Here is a 22,370-nt window from a genome sequence, read left to right on the forward strand (position 1 = left end):
GTGTTATCACACATCTAGACAGTGGGTAGGGAGATCCTAAACTGGTCAGAAGCACTTACTGCATTGGAAGTAGCAGAACGCTACATAAGATAAAAAAAAACTAGTGATAACAAGCTGTGTGGACAGTAACCGCATATGAATGCCTTGTCTATGAATGAATATAGTGTTGCTTCCAAAAAACAAACCACAATTTATTAATTCATTCTTTAGGGCAAAGTAGCTTTAATTGTCCACAATTTAGGCATAAGGCTATTTGAACTATTATACCTACTACTGGATGGTATATGTATCTTGTGTTTGCATCCGTTTAAAGTTAATTCAGATGTATTAAGGAGTTTCATTTTAATCTTAATCTGACTTGCACATTTATTTTGTAATCCCCCTTCAACAATGTATAAATGAGGATCTACTGCATATACTGTTATGTCCTTCAAATTCCACATAATATAATTTTCTGTGATGAATTTTGCTGAAATTAACATGTTCTTGGAAATTATGAGTTACACAAACTATGTTGTTCAGAGTTTAGGTCAAAATTGAAGACAGTGTTAAAGGCTGGATCAAAATTTAAGCAAATGATTGCCACAGAGTACATTAAAATAGTATATTGTAAACCTATTCAGTTCTTAAAGAAGTGGTTAACAGAAGAAACAAGTAGAAAATAGATGGCGTGCAATATAAGATACTTAGTAAAAGTTAGTTAAATCAGAGGAGATGAAACAGTCAGAAATGTCTTAGTAAAATCTGAGTGATCAAAAGGAGAACATGAGAAGCAGTTAGATGCTGGGAATGGAGACCTTCAGGACAAAGTACATGTGGCTTTAACTCTTCTTACTAACAACAGTTCCATCCAGTTATGATGTAGAGCTTAATCTCTGTTAGGTCAGCGCAGTTTCTTGCTGCAAACTGTCTGCATCATTAACTCTCCCAGGGAATTTCCTGGTGGCCATACTGATGGAGAATACAAATCAACCTGACATATGCACTAATTTTTAATTGAGGTGTGTGTGTGTGTGTGTGTGTGTGTCAAGAAGAAAGATGACACACAAAATTATGGTGATTACTCAATATTCATGCATGCTTTTGTTTTGTCTATAGATAAGTAGTATGCTTACACTCCAAAAAATATTGATGTTTATGCCGATGTATATCCAGGGCTAGGAACATTTTAATATAAAATGCTGTGCTATAGGCATGAGAGAGATTCTTCAAAGTATATATGAAATTTCATGATTTGGCTACATAAAGTATACCAATGGCAAAGAGAAATAAATAATGACATTCAAGAGAGGATAATATCAGTTGATAAAAAAATTTCTCTCATGTGAACAATCATGGGACTGAATGTAAATAAAATGGATTAACAGACAACAGAATCAACACTTCTGCAGATAGGAGGACTAGTAGATATAAAATCCACTCAGACTGCTCTAAAGAAACAGGAAAGTTCATATCAAAATACTTGATACCTGAGAGAAAAAAAGAACTTCACAAAAAATGTAGGCTCAGATAAAGATGACAGTGAATGACAAACACTGACTGCATTCACATTCAAACCCATCATACCAAATGTTAAATATATACAAAATATGTTTGGTCATCAGCATTGTCCACATTTGTCACTGTATTATTTCCTTTGCAAGCTCTAGAAGAATATGGTCAAAATGTCTCATTCAGTTTGTTATTGTTATTTTGGCAAAATGAATAGTATTTTGAAATATACTGGCAGGTTAAAGCTGTGTGCAAGACGGGGACCTGCCTTTTTCTGGCAGTTGCTCTACTTGCTGAACATGCACAACTCACAATCCACCCTCACAGTTTCATGTCTGCCAGTAGCTCTCTCCTGCCTTCCAGGCCTGGAAAGGATAAGATTGTATTTGTAATCTAACTGTCCAAACATGTAAATTAAAATTCAAAGCCATTCCTCACTTCTACTTTTCTTCCCTCTCTTCTACCTAAGATGTCCATTCGTGCCAGTAAGGCCATAGTGCCACAACAATGTAGATGTGTGTGCCTGTTTGCTCTTAAGAAGAACACGAGATCTTAATCACAGCTATTGTACAAAATTTCATGTTTATGTGCCTGTCTGTCAGTGAATGTGTGCACTGTATCACAATATGAGAGTTGATTGTCATTACACTCTCTCTCCATTTTTCTCTCTTTTACCCTATCTCTCCCATTGTTTATTTTCCTTTGTATTCCACTCATAATTTCTGGCCTAATTGTCATGACTGTTATTCTTTTATCTGTCTCAGTTTCCTTTGCCAGTGTTTGTTGTAGTTTCCATTGAAAGCCTTTATGGACAAAGAACTTGATACTTATATAGCAGTTTCCAGAGCATAAGGTTCACATTCTTGAGAGTACTTTCTTTTTTTTTATTTATTTTTTTATTTTTTATTTTTACTCAGTTTTAGTCACCATAAGCAGGTGTGTTCTATGCCATAAGTCCCCCTGCTCCTTATCCCCAGCCAGGTGTGCCCCACCACCAGCCAGATGTGTACTGAAGTATGTATTAAACAGACTGAGTCATTTATTGCTGCTAGCACTGATATCAGCAAGATAATGTAATTGGAATAAGCTCTTCTGTTTACAGTGTTTGTGTCTCTGGCAAGTGGAACTGTACAGAACACATTTGTGATGGACTGTGTACTGCATGGGGTGACTCCCATTACAAGACATTTGATGGCCGTATGTATGACTTCCAGGGTAACTGTGATTATGTGTTAGCCAAAGGGACCCTTAATGATGATTCTTTCATGATCTCCACACAGGTGGGTACTACACAAACCGTATTTATGTCTGTCTAATCAAACTATTCTAATGTAGATTATTACTTATGCAAATCAGTTTCTTCATTGTTACCCTCTTTGCCCTCCTACTATCTCTGGCACCTACTCTTGCCTAACAACACAGGGCACTCTCAATCTGGAGTATGAGTGAAAAAACCTGCTGCAAAATTTCACTACCTTACTATTTTGTTCCAATGTTGAAAGACAAGAGATTTTCCTTTCTTTTCATGTATTTTATCAAACCTTCAAAATCCTGAAACAACTCTATTTGAGACGTTATTATAATTATAATGATGGAAGCCTGTGACTGTTTGAATACAAGGTCACTTGTCATTGAGAATAAGCATTTATGTTACTTTTTACTCTTTAATTATTGGTTTACCATCATAATCAGGACATATTTTCAGAATAGGTGATTATTTTAAGTCCTTGGGTCTTTACATTCCTATTTGAGATCATTTTAGAGTGAAACTAGAACCAGCATCATGATTTAAAATTGTGTACATCTGCAGCTAACTCTTAACTACTACAGTCATTCACAGGAACACAATTACTATGGAGGGGTCTCACAGACCACATTTTTATATTTTATATATCAAACCAGAATTTCGCTGAATATATATAGTTTCTTGACCTCCCGTTGTTCATTACACTTCTTAGAGGTGGACTTTGTAGAAATTTGATTTTTTTAAAACAATACAGCATTTTAAACACTTTGGCAATTAAAACAAAGTGTAATTTGGAGTATATTTCTATCTTATGAGTTATGAAAATAACAGCAAATAGTTAGCTCTCTATTCACAGACATATTATCATCAGATGGATTATATTACAAATTGGCAAATTAACTAGGTGGAAAAATCCAACTTGACTTACGATAAATTGTGTCCGAAGTCAACTATCAGTTTATGACTCATCTTTAGAGCGAATATTTCAGTCCATAAGTCTAGGAATGGAGAAACTTCGCCACATTTTACTTATAAAATTACAAGTAAAAACGAAATATGTGTTATCATGTGACACTGAATCTTACTTCAGTCAATTTCCACCTGCAAGCACTTCACACTGACCTTCCTGGAACACTTAAGACAAATTGGATCATTTTAAGTCCTTGGGTCTTTACATTCCTATTTGAGATCATTTTAGAGTGAAACTAGAACCAGCATCATGATTTAAAATTGTGTACATCTGTGTTTTCCTCTTCAGACGAGGAGGGCAAAAGGCACATGTTTATCAATTCTCGAATTCTTCTTTCAGTGTCTGAGGCTCATCTTGTAAGTGAAGTATTCTTCTGATGGTGTCGCTCAACTCTCATGGCAAGCATCCAATAGAAATTCTACGCTTCATATGAGGTTCAACTAGGTCTCTTGCTAGGGTCTTCATGAAGCTCAATCTCATCATTACTTCTGCCTTTGGATAAGTTTGATGTACCACATAACAATACCGCAAGCAACATCCATCAATGTGAAGAAAATGGCCAAAGGCCATCTTCTTGTCTGGCGACTTGACGAATAAACTGCACACGTTTGGTCAAGACAGTCCACACCACCTTTTGTTATGTTATAAAACAGTATGCTCTCAGATTTCCCTGATTCAGGATAACTGTTTACTGAATGGTGCATAAAAGAGATCAGTATTGCAGCTTTGGACTTCTTGGGCACAAAGGAAACCAGAGTCATGTCTTCTGTAAAACCGTAAACAGATGTCTTCACACCATGTTTCTTATTAGGTAAGAAGTTCTGTGGGATCTCCTTTTTGTTCTTTTTCAGTGTCCCAATGTATGTGAGACCTTTTTTTGAAAGTTCATTGACTATTTCTACTGATGAGTACCAGTTGTCACCTGTAACATTTCTCCTTGTCTTTTCAATGGGTTTCAGCAATCGAAGAACAGCCTGTGTGGGAACACTGTGACCTTTCTCATGTCTGGGAAGGGTGTGACCCTCGCTGCCTTTTCCAGAATAAATGTATGCATTGCACAAGTAATTTGTGCGAGCTTCAGTCAAACACTGAACTTTCAGGCTGTACTTTGCCGGTTTGTTTGGCATGTAAATTCTAAAGCTACACCTTCCGTGAAAAGGAACAAGCATTTCATCGATACACACTGTTGCACCTACAGAGTAGCAAAGTTGACTGTTTTCAGTGAAATGCGGAAAGATTTGTGAAATTACTGCTGATTTGTCAATTTTCTTTCTTTCCACCCTATCATCTGGATTGTCAAATCGTAATGCAGACAGTAAAAACAGAAATCTTTCTTTGCTAACACTGCATCTGAAAACATCTCTGCCTGTTCCATCAGTTGCAAACAAGCTGTAAACAAACTTGTTCCCCGACTTGAAAATGGCTGAATACACTAATAGACCAATTAGAGCCTTCAATTCAATGACATCAACATCTTGTAGATAGGATGAGTGACAGTTGGCATACTGTGCTCTATGTTTTGATATTTTCAGATTTGTCCATCGAATGATTTTGTGTAGAATGTCTGGTGTAAAGAACAGTTTCCGTACCTCCAAAACAGCAGGGTTTTCTCCAAGACTTTCTGCCATCTGTCGCAGTCCAGGAAGCTGCAAGACGATGTTGGGTTGCCTTGTTCTTACATTAGGTGGAGGCTGCTTTTTTCTCCATCAGAAACATCTATTCTTACCAAAGAAGTATGCTCCATCATCATCAGTTGTCACATCTTCATCACTCTCAGTTTCCTGCTCTGAATTATTGTGGTGATCATTAAATATCTCAAAATCAGGGTCAATATCACTGTAATCAAAGTCTTCATCTGAAGATTCAATGGGGCGATCTTGAACATCCACATCTGTCTCACATAACACATGTTGCATAGATGGCCCAGCTTTCCCCACCCTGGAGAAACAATAGCGTGCAACAAAAACATGGCACCCAAATACTATGGTATGTCTGTGAGACCTCTCAAGGCTAATAATTACGAAACAAAGAGCAGCAACACTGCAAGAGTGCTGTCATGTGTAGCTTGTCAGCCAATAGGAAGATACATGGAAGAGTCCATTTGGCTTTGCAGGGGTGTGAGAAATATCTTGACACAAAAATTCATAATGGTCTGAGAGACGGTTTTATTTATTTTATTTACACGCCAAGTTCCATAGGACCAAATTGAGGAACAAATCTCCAAGGTCATGGAACGTTTCAGTACATGAAATTACAACATAAAAGTAATAACAGATAAAAATAAATGTTTATGAACCCAAAAAAAGTCGGTCCATAAGTTTAAGTAAATGCAATCAACAATACAATAAGAATCAGCTTAATTTTTCAAGGAACTCCTCGACAGAATAGGAGGAGTGATCCATGAGGAAACTCTTCAGTTTCAATTTGAAAGCAAACGGATTACTGCTAAGATTTTTGAATTCGAGCGGTAGCTTATTGAAAATGGATCCAACAGTATACTGCACACCTTTTTACACAAGAGTTAACGGAAGTCTAATCCAAATGCAGGTTTGATTTCCACCAAGTATTAACCAAGTGAAAGCTGTTTATTCTTGGGAATAAGCTAATATTGTTAACAAGAAATGAGAGTAAGAAACATATATATTGAGAGGCCAATGTCAAAATACCCAGACTCGTGATCAGGGGTCGACAAGAGGTTCGAGAACTTACTCCACTTATTGCCCGAACCGCCCATTTCTGAGCCATAAATATCCTTTTAGAATGGGAAGAGTTACCCCAAAATATAATACCGTATGACATAAGTGAATGAAAATAAACAAAGTAGACTGATAGCTTTCGAATAAAAAAATGGCAGTATTAAGTCTTTGAACAAGATCCTGAACGTGGACTTACTATCTATCTGAAAACCTAGAAATTTGAACTGTTCAGTTTCACTAATCATATGCCCAATCTGTGAAATTTAAATGCCAAGTTTTGTTGAATTGCGTATTAGAAACTGTAAAAACTGAGTCTGACTGTGATTTAGTGTTAGTTTATTTCCTACAAACCATGAACTTAGGTCATGTGCTGCACTATCTGAAACCAAGCCAATGTTGCACACAACATCCTTTACTACCAAGCTAGTGTCATTAGCAAACAGAAATATTTTAGAGTTACCCATAATACTAGAGGGCATATCATTTATATAAATAAGGAACAGGAGTAGCCCTAACACTGATCCCTGGGGCACCCCCCACTTGACAGTACCCCACTCAGACCCCGCATCACAGCTGTTATCAACATTGTAACTGTTGCTAAAGTAAGAGGTGAACCAATTGTGAGCTACTCCCCGAATTCCGTAATGGTCCAACTTCTGGAGCGATATTTTGTGATCAACACAATCAAATGCCTTAGTTAAATCAAAAAATATGCCAAGCGTTTGAAACCTTTTGTTTGGCCCATCCAGTACCTCACAGAGAAAAGAGAATATAGCATTTTCAGTTGTTAAATGACTTCTAAAGCCGAACAGTATATTTGATAGCAAATCTTGTGATAGTAGTTAAGGGTTAAAGCTGTTACACTGTACAGTGAATTCCTGAGATGTTTGCGTCATTATAGGAACTTCAGTGAATATAATAAAAATACAGTGATATTTACAAATTAATATATTTGTCACCTCCTATGTGTTATGACCAAAAATCTAAATATGTGATTCTCTCTATGCACTAAAGGCGCTAACATTAATAGGTAACAACAGTATGTATCATCACAGACTGTTGTTCGATAGTTTCAGTTTGTCCGCAACTTCAAATTCAGAAATTTGCCATGTAGTATGCAACTTGATAAACAATTCCCCACTGAATCTGAAGATAAAACAATTACTTCTAAGGGAAATACATCTTCACATACAGTTGGCTTGGTACCAAGTTAATAACACTTGAAATTGACTTTATTAGTGTTGTTTTAAATAAGATGTGATGCCTTCTGCAGTTTTCCTGCACTGATACCTACCACAGAACATGAACATTCTATTCCCACAATTAAAAAAAAAGAGGAATGCTCCTTGTCACATGTTTATAATTGTTTCATTTAATGAAAGGAATAAAGGTAACCAGTCACTGTGTAATTGAGGTGTTAAGTGGCATAGAGGACCATAAGCAAGACTGAAAATATTATGCTTTTCGAAAATGTCTTTCTTCAAAACATATACTCCTTCAATTCATTATATTCCACTCCAGACTTTTCATTATCAGTGTTGTTACATTTTCTCCTTGATTTCTGGTCATACACGATAATATTATTAATTTCATCAAATTTTCAAGTCAGTTATAATAGAGATCTAGAGGGTCTGTTTCTATGGACATGTAGATGCAAGACAGAAGCAGTGGTTTAACTGATCCCTTCATCACATTTATTTTATTATAAAGAGTTTTATATCCTGTTTTTTTAGATTGTTCTTGCACTTTCCAATGTTGTTCACTTGATCTGTCAACCTCTCTCCTTAAAATAAGCATGTGTGTAGAATCACTTTCATTGCTCTTTTCACATGACGCTGCAGTTGTCCCATATCACAACAATGTTTCCTTCCAAGGTTTCTTTTATGAGGCTTTTATGTTGAGCTAATTGTCCAGTTAATTTAGTTTCTCTTCTCTGTATCATTTTAATCAATGTAGTTTTCCTTTAATTTCTTTTAGTTTTTATTCATTGGATTTTCTTTCTGTCAAGGGTGTTTTTGTGGCTTATCTACATCCCTACTGGTTCTAATTTTTCCTTTTTTCGTTCCCCCTGATTCCACCCTTCACAACTACAGCTTAAAATGCTTCAAATAAATTTCTGGATTAATGTTTTACTTGTTTCTATACTAAGGTGTATGTCTGTTAATAAATTGCTCATATTTCTGAATGCTTGTTTAGCCATTGCAATTTTCTTTGAATATCTTTTAAATTCCTGTTGTCACCTGTTATTATACTTCATAAGTCAAAAAAATTATTTATTTGCATTAGTATTTTATTTCATATGCTAATGTATGCCCCGTACTTGTCTCTTTCATTTATCTATCACTATTAATTTAGTCTTCTTTGTGTGTCTTTTCAGTTGGTGGTTATCAAACACACCTGAAAAAATTTTAGCATATAGTATATGTCCATTTCAGAATGTGCTAAGACTATTATGGCATCTACAGATTGAATACAATGTATGTTTTTGATCCCTTTAGTGCTGTTTTCCTTTGTTTGTGTTGTGCTTTCTACAAATAAACTGAATAAATGATATGAGCAAGGGCAGATTGAGAACCAGTCTTTTCTCTCCCCAGTCTATTCCAGTTTCATTCAGTTTCCCAAATAGTAGCTTCTATTTGATCCTATCAAAAGCCTCTTTTTGATTAACGCATTTGGCATTCATTTTTAGTTCATTTTATTTTTGCTTTCTAAGATAATTTTTGTTTTTGGTACCATTACAGCTTCTCTGGTTCCTTTTCCAATCCTAAATCCAGTTTTGGCTTCTAAGTTTTAGCTCTCAGTCTTTTCTCAACAGTACCGAGTTGAGAAATATATTCTAATGCACCAGTGAAATATTCATTCTGTTGTTGTAAACCATTTGAATGAAAGTATCAAAGCTACATGACAGTTTAAAAATTAAAATAATAATGAAATAAAAATAATAATAAAACAGCTAAGTCTCAAAAATAATCTGCTTCTTTACTGTTAAAAAATAGTGAAATGTGCCTCAAATATTTTAGACTGTTTACCAAGCATTGTTTAAGTAGTGCATGTTACCTGTTGATAATACAAACAGACAGGAAAAAATTGTCAGAATTGACAGACTGAGCTGGTTGAAATATTATTGCAAAAAAACTTCTAATATATAGACATTTGTGTGATTTTATCTCACTTACTGTGTAAACAAGAATTCCTTACGGTCTGACTACTTGCAAAGTAATCATATTTTATTTGAGAGCAAAAGTAAACATTATTGCTACTGATAATACTGTTGTTTCTTTTCTTTTCCTTCCATTATTCAGAATGTGCCATGCAGTTCTCTGGGTGCCACATGTTCCAAGTCTGTGAGCATGGCTATTGATTTTGCAAATAAAAAAGAGACTATAACATTCATCAGGGACAGCCCAGTACCTGATGTAACTTCTCTTAATAGGTAATTTTTTATTCTTAATTACTTGAAATTTTCACAAAAAAAGGAAAAAAAACAAGATCTACAGCATGCAAGATATATTTGTACAGAGAAACATTTCTGTTATGGATATTGCTATAGAGAGTGAAACCTAGAAAACAAGTAATGAATAATTCGTGATAACGTATAGGTGAGTAATAGTTACTTGTTATTGCCTTTATTTGTTTAAATTGATCTACATATGCTCAGTAGCAAAAAATTAACAGTTTACTATCAATGCAACAAATTTTTTGGCTTCTTAAGAGACCTAGCATTGTTTAAATTTGAGCAATTTGTAAAAAAGGAAGCATGATTTTTAGATCATTGGTTTTTTAATGCCTTAGATGAGCACCACAATTGTAATAATGAGTGTACAGATTTATCAAAACTATGTTACTTCCTGTGCTGCTCAGTTGTTTTCTCTTATCATGTCTTCAGGATCTGACAATCATATACCTTCGAAGTGAACCACCCTAAGTTGTGTACTGTAGCAGACAACACATCATCAGGAGAACAAAAAATTCTCATCTACTCTGAATACCTGAGTCCTCTGCAGGCTCATCAACCTTTTTTCCAATCAGAGAAAGTCTGCATCTATGCACAAACTCTGCAAACCACTGTGAAGTGCATGGTGAAGGGCACTTTCTGCTGTACCATGTGTTAAAGCTTCTTGCTATTCCATTTCTGTATGGATTGTGATATGAATGACTGCTTGGATTCCTCTGTGTTCCTGTAATTAGCCTATCTTGTCTTCACAATTGTTATGGGAGTGATATGTAGAAAGCTGCAGTTTATTACTAGATTTCTCACATAATACTAGTTCTTGAAACTTTGTAAGTAGGCTTTTTGTCAGTTAGATTGTGTCTATCTCCAAGTATCTGCCATTTCAGGATTTTTGGAATTTCCATGACACTCTAACTTTGGTCATTCAAACTTGTAACCATTCATGTTGCCCTTGTGTGCATGTATACAGTTTTGTCCTATTTGGTATGGGTCCCACACATTTGTGCAATATTCTGGGATGGGTCACATGAGTGTGAATATGCAATCACCTTTGCAGACTGATTTTCATTTTTCCAGTATCCTACCAAAGACTCAAGGTTTACCACCCTCTTCACCTATGACTGAGCTCATGTAATCATTCTGTTTCCTAATCCTACAAATTGTTACACCCAGATGTTTGTGTGAGTTGGTTGATTCCAACCAATATAGTCTAGTCATTGTGTACTAAATTTTTCCTTTCCAGCCGGCCGGTGTGGCCGAGCGGTTCTAAGCGCTGAAGTCTGGAACTGCGCGACCGCTACGGTCACAGGTTCGAATCCTGCCTCGGGCATGGATGTGTGTGGTGTCCTTAGGTTAGTTAGGTTTAAGCAGTTCTAAGTTCTAGGGAACTGATGACCTCAGAAGTTAAGTCCCATAGTGCTCAGAGCCATTTGAAACATTTTTTTTCCTTTCCATGAAGTGTACATTTTGATATTTCTGAACATTTACATCAGTTGCCAATTGCACTATTTTGAAACTTTATTTTGATATGACTGAAAACTTGTGTGACTCATTCATGTATTACAGGGTGTTCAATAAGTAACTATGCAGTTCAGAACTTGCTGTATTAAAGTAATGGAAGTTATAAGAGATGCTGGAAGTGATCCCCTTGAGCTTGAAGTCAGAATTGCACATGTTTCCACATGTTCTTGAAGACATTATGCAGAAGATTGGGAGTGATGTTCCAAATGTGACATGTCAGTGCAACTTGGAGCTATTATATGTTGTGTGTATTGCTTTCATAGGCCGTTCCCTTCAACATACCCAATAGAAAGTAAACCGGTGGAGCCAAGTCAGGTGAATGCAGAGGCCCGAGCCCTCAAGAGATGATGCAGTCACTGAAGATGTTCTTGAAAAAGTTCTTCGCCTTGTGTGCAGTATGAGCAGTCACCCAATCCTGGTTCAGGCATTCTCAATTTCGTCCTCATTAAGTTCAACTAGGAAGGGCTCCAGAACACATTTATGGTGTCCTGAAAGTAGATCTGCCCAATGATGTGTTTACGAGTCATGGCACACCAAACAACAACCTTTTGATCATGCAGTGGGCACACCTTAGATTTGTGCGGATTCTCCATTGTCCACACATGACTATTATGGCTATTCATGTAACTGGAGTGGTGAAACCATGCCTCATCCATGAAAAACGTTGTGTCAAGAATCCCCTTACCATTGTCCTGCAGGAAGGACAGAAACCAGTTGCAAAAGTTCGCATATGACGGACGATTGGTGTCTCTCAGTTCCTGCATGACTGACATTTTGTACAGATACATAGACAGTGGCATCCGGAGAACCTTGCGAGTGGAACCCACAGACATGTGGGCCTGCTGAGCTAGTCATCTAACCAATTTCTCTGGACTTTGTAGCATCATGCCTTGCACCTCCACCACCTTCTCTTCAGATGTAGATGCAGATGGCCTGCCTGATTTTGGAGCATCACGAACGCTTCCAGTCTTTCGAAACTTGGTGATGACGTTCCGTACAGCATTGTGGTTAGGCATCTTCACTCCTGGGAACTTTGGCGCAGATGCAGCTTCTACTGGTCAGGTAAACTTGTCTCCATTGCTAAACACATGCTGTACAAGAAACACTCTTTGTTCAATCATCAGCATGATGACCTGGGTCACAATGATGTCACACGAGACATTGGTCTTCAGTCAAACCGGACCTGTGAACAAATACAAATACCTGGTCATATATGGTTCAAATATGTAAAACAATGGAAAATATTGTATTAATAATTGACAATCATATCAGTCATTACTTAGCACAACATAACATGGCACTGCATAGTTATTTTCTGAACACTCGGTATTTCACTATTGATGACTGCATCATCTGCAAAGCAGCTGAGGCTACTATTGAGACTGTATGTATTATAAGTACTTTAGAATGTACAGGACATCCTTCTGTTTCAACAGCAAGCAAAAAATGTTGTTTTCTGCTGTATTCTGGAGAACATTGGGGTAAGAGACAACTGACATAGTGGTGAAGGAGATCTGTAAGACTAAAAGAGTTAATATTGTGTCTCTCATATCCAGGTTGTAATCTTGCTGTTGAGGTACAAAGTCATGCCTCAGTTAGGGAGAGGGAGGGGCAGTGGGATTCTAATGGTAGGTAGCTGCAGACTGTAGTTGTCAGTGCCAGCTAACATGTCAGTCAAGTTCATGTATTCATGTGTGTTGTTTCCTCTATTAACTATTGTGCACCAGAACAAAGTAAATCAGCTAGTATGACATACAAGCAGCAGTTTAAAAAAATTCTCTCATTTTGCATCCTAATATCCTTGGACACCCACCAAAAATTCTCATATACTTTGTCAGTCTTTTTTTTTTTTTTTTTTTGGTAACTGAGTATCATATCCCACTGTATTAAATGAGTGTATCAGCTCTTAGCATCATGAATATCCATCTTTTCTGCATTTCTAAACTGCTGGTTGCTCTGTAAAATAGGCTGTGGACTTCATATATGTAATTTCCATCATTTATTTTTATTGATTTGATTCATAAAATGACTAATTATGTTGTATTTGCAATTTTAGGATACAGGTCCGTGAGGCTGGACTTTTTGTCTTTTCTGAGGTGCCAGACTTGGATATTGTACTTCAGTGGGATCGTGGTACAAGAGTTTATGTTAAACTGGGCCCAAGATGGAAAGGACTGGTAACTAAAATCTTTAGAGTCATTAATACATTGTATATACAATCACTGAGCTTCAGTGCACAAATATTGAAACCAAATGAAATACAGAAAAACCCAATTTTTAAGTTCCCAAATTTTATGTTTTCCCACTTTTTACATTCATTTTTGTTGGTACCAACACAACTCCTATTCTCACAATACAATGCTTTCCCATCATTAATGCCGGCTGCGGTGACCGAGCGGTTCGAGGCGCTTCAGTCCGGAACCGTGCGACTGCTACGGTTGCAGGTTCGAATCCTGCCTCGGGCATGGATATGTGTGATGTCCTTAGGTTAGTTAGGTTTAAGTAGTTCTAAGTTCTAGGGGACTGATGACCTCAGATGTTAAGTCCCATAGTGCTTAGAGCCATTTGAACCATTTTGAACCCATCATTAATGATTCCCTATTACTACATTCCCCACATTTTAAGTTTTCTTTGATGTTATCATGACCTGTAATAATCTTGGAGTAATATTTATCAATCCAAATAAGTTTTTATGCAACAAATGTCTGGGGACAGATGGTACTCACTTAAACATGTTGGGCTCCAAGATCTTCACTAAGATGATTACTGATATTTGCAACATTATAAATAATAAGGGAGACTAAAAAGCAGTAGAGGGGTTGATCATGCACAAAATGTGCCTGGAGAAAGCAATATTTCTTTCCTTCATTATAATGTAGAGGGATTAGGCAACAAGATTGATGTTTTCAACCACTATCTTTCAGATATTACACCCCACGCACTAGTTGTCAGTGAACACCAAAAATCTGCAGATAACACACACCTGTTTAAAATCCAAAATTATTAATTAACTGATTTTTACTGTTGTTCTAACCATAAAGGTGGAGGAGTGGCTATCTACCTGAGAGCAAATAACCTAGTAGAATCTTACGAAAATATCTCTTGGGTAAAAGCGTATTCCACTGATTTGAAGTGTGAAATTGTATCAATTAAGTTAAAATTCTTGTCTGTTGTATACTTTATCTTAGCATTGTATAGATCACCAAATGCAAATTTTCAATTATTTCTTAATTCCCTTGATACAGTATTATGTAAAATAATGTCCAAGCAAGAGCATATAAATGTTATATTATTAGGGGATATTAATGTCAACACATTACAAGATTCCCAAGATAGCAAATGCTTCAAAGACTGTATCTATTCTTATGGTGCAAAAGATCTGTTGGGAGACATACCCACTAGAATCACTCCAACTAGTATAAGCTCTATAGACCATGTTGTTACAAATTGTGAAAATATTGCCACAGCTGCTGTTGTAAATGGTCACATCTCTGACCATCTAGGCCAGCTATTAGTGCTAAAGGGAGGTCCTTGTATAAAACCAAAGAAAATTTATGAATACAAAAGGTATCTCTCTGTTATCAACATTGCCAAACTGAGAGAGAGCCTTGGTCATGAATCTTGGCATCTAGTATTTCAAGCCGAAGGAGTAAATAATAAATGGGATGCCTTTCTTATCTTATCATCCCATCAGAAAGATAAATATTAATAAGAATAAGGCAAGACAGTCAAGGCCTGTGGAATTTGATAATACTACCAAATAACTGAAAGAAAAAATGGAAGAAATGTATGTGATACAAAAGAGAGACCAAAAACAATGAGCACAGGGATAAATACAAACAATACAAGTACCAGTTTCACAATCAAGTCAAAAGATTGAAGGCTGAATCGAAAATACAAAATTCAGATTGTATCTCCAAGACCTGCTGGTTAATAGTAAATGAAATAAGAGACAGTAAAACAAAAGTAAAAGGTAATATCAACATACAGATATCTAATAACAATATTGATGTCACCAATCCTCAAGAGACCAGTAACATTTTTAATGACTATTTCATAGATATCATAGAATCTGACTTTTGTACCACAGATAAAGTACCTGTTGGAAGTCTTGCTGAGGACAATTCTGAAGCTAATCAACTCCATGAACTTGAAATCAAGGATATTTTGCAGCTCATCAGAGAATGTAAAAACAAAAAATCCGCTGGATGGGATGAAATTTCTCCATTTTTACTTAAACAGTGCGAAAACAATCTAGCATATCCCTTGATGCATCTAATAAATAGTGTCTTAAAAGAAGGAGTGTTCCCTGACATACTAAAATTAGCCATTGTTGAATCTCTCTACAAAAAAGGTGATAAACAAGTAGTAGAAAATTACCGACCACTTGCCTTAACTTCCGTTTTTAGCAAGTTAATTGAAAAAATAGTTCTGAAATATATGTTAGAGCATTATAATAAGCACAACTTCTTGGGAGATTTTCAGCATGGTTTCAGAAGTGGTCATACCACCATAACTGCAACACTTCAATTTATGCTGAAAGCGCTTGACAAAATTGATGAAGGCATTATAGTAGCTGGAGTTTTCCTAGACCTGTCAAAGGCTTTTGATGAGGTTGATTATAAGGTACTTCTGCCAAACTGGCCAGAGGTGGCATAGGTGGGACATTATTGCACCTCATCACATCATATTTAAAAAACAGAAGACAGTGTACCTCAATCTCACACAATAGTGGAGAAACATTAAACAGTTATACATCAATGGTCAGGACTATTAAATTTGGTGTGCCTCAGGGATCGATAATTGATCCCTTCCTTTTTATATGTTACGTCAATGACTTCCCAAAGATAGTAAAAAATGATACCTTCATTACAATGTATGCAGATGACACTTCAGGCCTTTGTTGGGGAAACAATATTATTAATCTCGGCATAGAGGTAAAAAAAAATTTATAGATGTTCCAAAGGAAAAGTTTGAAAATGACAATCTAAAAGTCAACTTACAAAAAACAAATATAATCCCCTTTAATGACAATCTAAAAGTCAACTTACAAAAAACAAATATAATCCCCTTCAATGTTGGTGATTTGCAAACTTTTATTGATTCTCAAGATAGCAATATCGTAGGGAAAATCTGCAGTGAGTGTAAATTCATAGGTATATGCATAGATAGCAAACTACTATGGACACAACAAATTGACAATGTATATGCAAGGCTATCATCTAGCCTGTATGTTTTAAGAAGAATAGCTCCATATGTCAATACCCAAACAATGAGGATGATGTATTTTGGTTTAATACATCTATTTGTAGCATATGGTCTTGCAGTGTGGGGAGGGGCTTCCGAAACTCATGTTGACCGAGTATTTAAACTCTAGAAAAGAGCTTTGAGAATATTAAGCAAAAAAGATGCTCGAACATCATGTAAGGAATTGTTTATAGAATTTAAAATTCTGACTATCTATTCAATGTATATGTTTGAAACAATAGTATCAATTGTAGAAGATAAGAAATATACCTGTCATAATGCAGAAATTCATGATCACAATACTAGACAAGTACAAAATTACCATATGATGCACAGAAGACTGAAAAAAACTGCTAACAGTCCATATATTAATGGAGCAAAATACTTCAATGCACTGCCAAATGAACTGAAGGTAATAACTGGAGAGACATTCAAAAAACATCAAAAATTGTGGCTCATTGAGGAGTGCTTCTATAGCCTACTGTAGAAACTAAAATCTAAAGTATTATTGTTGTTGTTGTTGTTGTTGTTGTTGTTGTGGTCTTCAGTCCTGAGACTGGTTTGATGCAGCTCTCCATGCTACTCTATCCTGTGCAAGCTTCTTCATCTCCCAGTACCTACCGCAACCTACATCCTTCTAAATCTGCTTGGTTTATTCATCTCTTGGTCTCCCTCTACGATTTTTACCCTCCACGCTGCCCCCAATACTGAATTGGTGATCCCTTGATGCCTCAGAGCATGTCCTACCAACCGATCCCTTCTTCTAGTCAAGTTGTGCCACAAACTTCTCTTCTCTCCAATCCTATTCAGTACTTCCTCATTAGATATGTGATCCACCTATCTAATCTTCAGCATTCTTTTGTAGCACCACATTTCGAAAGCTTCTCTTCACTTCTGTCAAAACTATTTATCATCCATGTTTCACTTCCATACATGGCTACACTCCATACAAATACTTTCAGGAATGACTTCCTGACACTGAAATCTGTACTCGATGTTAACAAATTTCTCTTCTTCAGAAACGCTTTCCTTGCCATTGCCAGTCTACATTTTATATCCTCTCTACCTCGACCATCATCTGTTATTTTGCTCCCGAAATAGCAAAACTCCTTTACTACTTTAAGTGTCTCATTTCCTAATCTAATTCCCTCAGCATCACCCGACTTAATTCGACTACATTCCATTAGCCTCATTTTGCTTTTGTTGGTGTTCATCTTATAACCTCCTTTCAAGACACTGGTCATTCCGTTCAACTGCTCTACCAGGTCCTTTGCTGTCTCTGACAGAATTACAATGTCATCGGCGAACCTCAAAGTTTTTATTTCTTCTTCATGGATTTTAATTCCTACTCCAAATTTTCCTTTGTTTCCTTTACTGCTTGCTCAATATACAGATTGAATAACATTGAGGATAGGCTACAACCCTGTCTCACTCCCTTCCCAACCACTGCTTCCCTTTCACATCCCTTGAGTCTTATAACTGCCATCTGGTTTCTGTACAAATTGTAAATAGCCTTTCGCTCCCTGTATTTTACCCCTGCCACCTTCAGAATTTGAACGAGAGTATTCCAATCAACATTGTCAAAAGCTTTCTCTAAGTCTAGAAATGCTAGAAATGTAGATTTGCCTTTCCTTAATGTTTCTTCTAACGTAAGTCGTAGGGTCAGTATTGCCTCACATGTTCCAACATTTCTACGGAATCCAAACTGATCTTCCCCGAGGTCGGCTTCTATCATTTTTTCCATTCGTCTGTAAAGATTTCGCGTTAGTACTTTGCAGCTGTGACAAATAATTTTGACTACTTTCTTAAGTTCCTATTATAAAGTAAAATTAGATTGTACACTGTTGTATTGTACTACCAATTGCTATGCATGTAATTACATGTTTCACACAAATAAATTACAAATTACAAAAATTACAAATTACCTTTAACATTTTTTAATATATTTCTGCAAAAAGTGTATCTTGCTGTCTCGTTCCATGTGTTGGTGGCTTAAGCAGGCTTTTCGTTCTCAGTGTGTTTGGTCACAACTACCTGTACAATAGGTTCACGGTGTTTGGAAGGGTGGGAGAATATGCTGAATCACTGCCTTAATGATTTTGACAACCTGAGGATAATTTAATTTCAAAGTCATATATACAAATAAGCAATGCTTTTGATGACAACCATCTCTATAACAGGCTTTCACAAATTATTGTTAATTGCACATGAAATATGCTAATATGTACTAGGCATGCAGTCTTAGGTTGGTGTGACCTGACGAACCAAGTGATCTCCTTGTCAGCAAAAATCTTTAGATTTTATGCCTATTGTTCTCTGTTTACAAAGACTGCCAGCTTCAGTGTTTTAACCAGTATTGTGTTACAAGTTGCCTATTATTTAGTATAATGTTATAATGATTATCAATAAGAAGTTTCACATTAGAACATCATTAGCTTCTCAATGTGGTTTCATGAAATACTTTTGCTTCCGTGTTTGATGTACACCATTGGACATGGTTGGAATGAAGAGGAAAACCCACGCATTCATTTGTGTATGTCAGCAATTGACCACTTCTTTGTGATTGATACTTTTATATAGTGAGGACTAATTACAGTTAGAAAGAAACAAAAACAATTAATTACTTTAGGTTTTTTAAAGGGGTAAAATTTAAATTATTTTAGTTTAACATTTTGAACACTGTAAAGAAATTGGCAGTAAGAAATTTACACTTTTGTGGGTCAGTCCGCTGAAAAGTATAGAATGGGGTTTTCTTAACAGTTGTAACACATATTTTCATATATCCAATTCGATCTTTGTAAAGAGAAATAAAAAAAAGAATTACTGGTTTGTGATCAAGAATGCCTACAACTTAATGCAATACACATTGATGTACCTTGGCAAATTCCTTTTATTAGTTTTGAGAAAAGTTTTTAGGATTGTAATGACTTATGTTTTTTCTGTATGTGGTTATGGGCAATATTTGGTGTAAAGGAACACAACTACTCTATTGAGTGTAATAGTCGAAGCAGAAGATAATGGTTCTGATGTAGAGGTCAGGAATGTGAAATTAATCACCTGAGTAATGTCCACCAACAAGTTTTTCACACTTGCAATTCTGCTGGTGTTCGTAGTAATCCCAATAATGGGTTTCACATAGTATTTATGCAAGACTGACTCACTTTCTTACGCTTGGGCTCAAGTAAAAGAGTGAAGATTTTAGTGCAAGTTCTAAGTCCAGAAAGTTTTTTTCCAGACATGCATTACTTCCTTATTAAATATGTTTGATTAATTTCTTTTAGGTTTGACTGTAAATGTTTGTGTTTCTTTCAGAAAGTTCTGTTTTAGTGTCAGTCATTAGTACTTTGTAACATGTCAGTGGTCCAGTTTCATCAAATATGTTAATTATTCTCACAACTGTATCTCTGCAGATGTACTATAACAAGGGTAAGGTGGATATTTGCTTGGCCTAGCAGTAAAGGGTTTTTTTTTTTTTTTTTTTTTTTTTTTTTTTTTTTTTTTTTTTTTTTTTTTAATACAAAAATGGTCTTATTTTTTTGATACAGGCCTTTTACATCAATCACTGTGTACAATATTTTCTTTCCTGATTTTAACCACAGTGCATATCTTAGGTAGGGACACGGTATAACAATCGTAAGGAACCCCAACTGCCTGATCTGGTTGACCTACTACACACTGAACCTCATCCAGTCCACATTCAGTTCCAGCTATTATCAGGAAATATTTGCTCTCTCCTTTTTGAATATTTGGTGCAAACTACCCAAAGGCTTAGCTTCTTCATATAATTTTGGATGTCTGTCAACCACTGGTTTGAGGCCTTCCTCTCCCTCTCTTGTTTGTAGCCATGGAAGAGAACTTTTTCACAATATGGTCATCAAGTTTTTCTGTTATGTGACTGTGACATTTCAACCTGAATTTTGAGAGTTTTCCATTTATAACAACAACCTTAAAACTGTCTTGTTTTACTTCATTGCACACTTTGTCTTTCAGTATTACTCCTCCTGCCCATCGTCACATGGGCATTTCTGTTGTATGGCACTTCTGTACTTGAGTCTTTTTTTATGTCCAGATTCTGACACACTCATAATAGTACTGGTCTTACAGTTATTTTGTTAATTTTTTTCTATGGGTTTTGTTGGCATTTTTGCATCTCACAAAGTGCCTAAAAGCAAACATCACTGGTTTAAAAAAAAAATGGGTGTGATATCTTATGGGACTTAACTGCTAAGGTCACACTACTTAACCTAAATTATCCCAAGGACAAACACACACACACCCATGCCCGAGGGAGGACTTGAGCCTCCGCCGGGACCAGCCGCACAGTTCATGACTGCAGCACCTTAGACCACTCGGCTAAACCCGTGTGGCCCACTGGTTTCAACCTGATGTTATTTTATTAGTAATATCTGCTTCAGTTGACCAGGCCTCTGCTATTACAAGACCCAGATGCTTAAAGTCATAGAAGTGTGATATTATCAAGATTGCTGTCTGTGGTTTAAATGATATGGGGCTGAAGTTGTGCATCATGCACTCAATCCAAGTTCTACTTTTGCATAAGTACTTTGTTATGTTGAATTTTCTGAATGTTATTAGATGTAATGGCTACATCAACAGCCTACAAAAGATTCCATGGTGATGGATTCTGTAGCTTTGTGGTCAGATAATTTTTACAACATTAAACAATAATGAATACCTACATTTACATCAGGGCTTTTCGATTCACTTGGAGTACTTTTCGTGCAGGTTTGGGCATTGTTATACGTGTCAGTGATAAGTTCTGTGTAGTACTCTGAGACATGATGTGCATGTATAGCTTGCTGTATTATTGCTCTTGATACTCAGTGAAAAGACTTTTCTAGAGCTGTAAAGACCAACCAGATATTTTGCTTGTTTTCTTGAGATTTTACCATCACTAATCTTATTGTATGAACAGCCTGCTCTCAGTTCAAGTGATTTTCCGTCAATGAGATTAATTGAGCTACACAATCCTAAAGGACTTATTCCCAGATTTTGAAGGTATGAAATGTGAGTTGTTATGTTCTGGTAGTTTCCACAGTCAAATATGTCTTCTTTATTTTTGGAGAAAGGAGTTAACACTGCTTCTGCAAGTGTTCAGGAAGTACTCACTTTTCAGTATGTTGTTAAACAGTTTTTAGTTACACAATATTAGCATGAAATATATACCTCACCACCCACGACCCACCACCCTTGTTCTTCATGATGAGATTAATTATGCACTGGAAAATGGTTTAATTTCACTTGTGCTAAATTTGGGCATATTTCATCCTGCACAGAACAAGTTTTGTGTACTTTTTTACATTTAACATATTTATGCTATTTATTATATTTAATTTCTCAAGTGCTTAAAATTAACATGTTTGTTGCTATGCAGGTGAAAGGCCTCTGTGGAAACTTCAACAACAATGAAGCTGATGATTTCCAGACACCTTCTGGAGGTATAAGTGAAGTGTCACCAGTACTATTTGGCGATTCTTGGAAGCTTCAGCCATACTGTCCAGAATCATTTGCAATTGTGGTGAGTTGTGTAAAAAGTCTCTTACTCTTGCACATTAAAAAATCGAAAGCTGTCCTCAGCCCGCATGTTGGTTGGAATGCTGCACTGCTGTACTAGGCATTGCCTTTCTCTGACCGAACTGACTTACCCAGCCAGTTATAGGTGACCCATAGTGGAACATAGATGCCAAACCATGATTTTTTTCACACTAACAAATCATTTCCAGAGATGAA

General features: G+C 36.2%; 1 protein-coding gene across 1 annotated transcript in view; it reads left to right on the plus strand.

The window, feature by feature from the left end:
* The window catches only part of LOC124789901 (hemocytin-like), a 543,737-nt gene that overhangs the window by 211,430 nt on the left and 309,937 nt on the right, over positions 1-22,370 (plus strand). Inside the window, exons 24-27 of the mRNA XM_047257418.1 lie at positions 2,594-2,771; positions 9,706-9,836; positions 13,432-13,552; positions 22,015-22,158. Of these exons, the coding sequence (XP_047113374.1) occupies positions 2,594-2,771; positions 9,706-9,836; positions 13,432-13,552; positions 22,015-22,158 (574 nt within the window). The remainder of the gene's footprint in view (positions 1-2,593; positions 2,772-9,705; positions 9,837-13,431; positions 13,553-22,014; positions 22,159-22,370) is intronic.

Source organism: Schistocerca piceifrons, chromosome 3 (assembly GCF_021461385.2).
Source record: "Schistocerca piceifrons isolate TAMUIC-IGC-003096 chromosome 3, iqSchPice1.1, whole genome shotgun sequence".
In the NCBI taxonomy this organism is placed as follows: Eukaryota; Metazoa; Arthropoda; class Insecta; order Orthoptera; family Acrididae; genus Schistocerca; species Schistocerca piceifrons.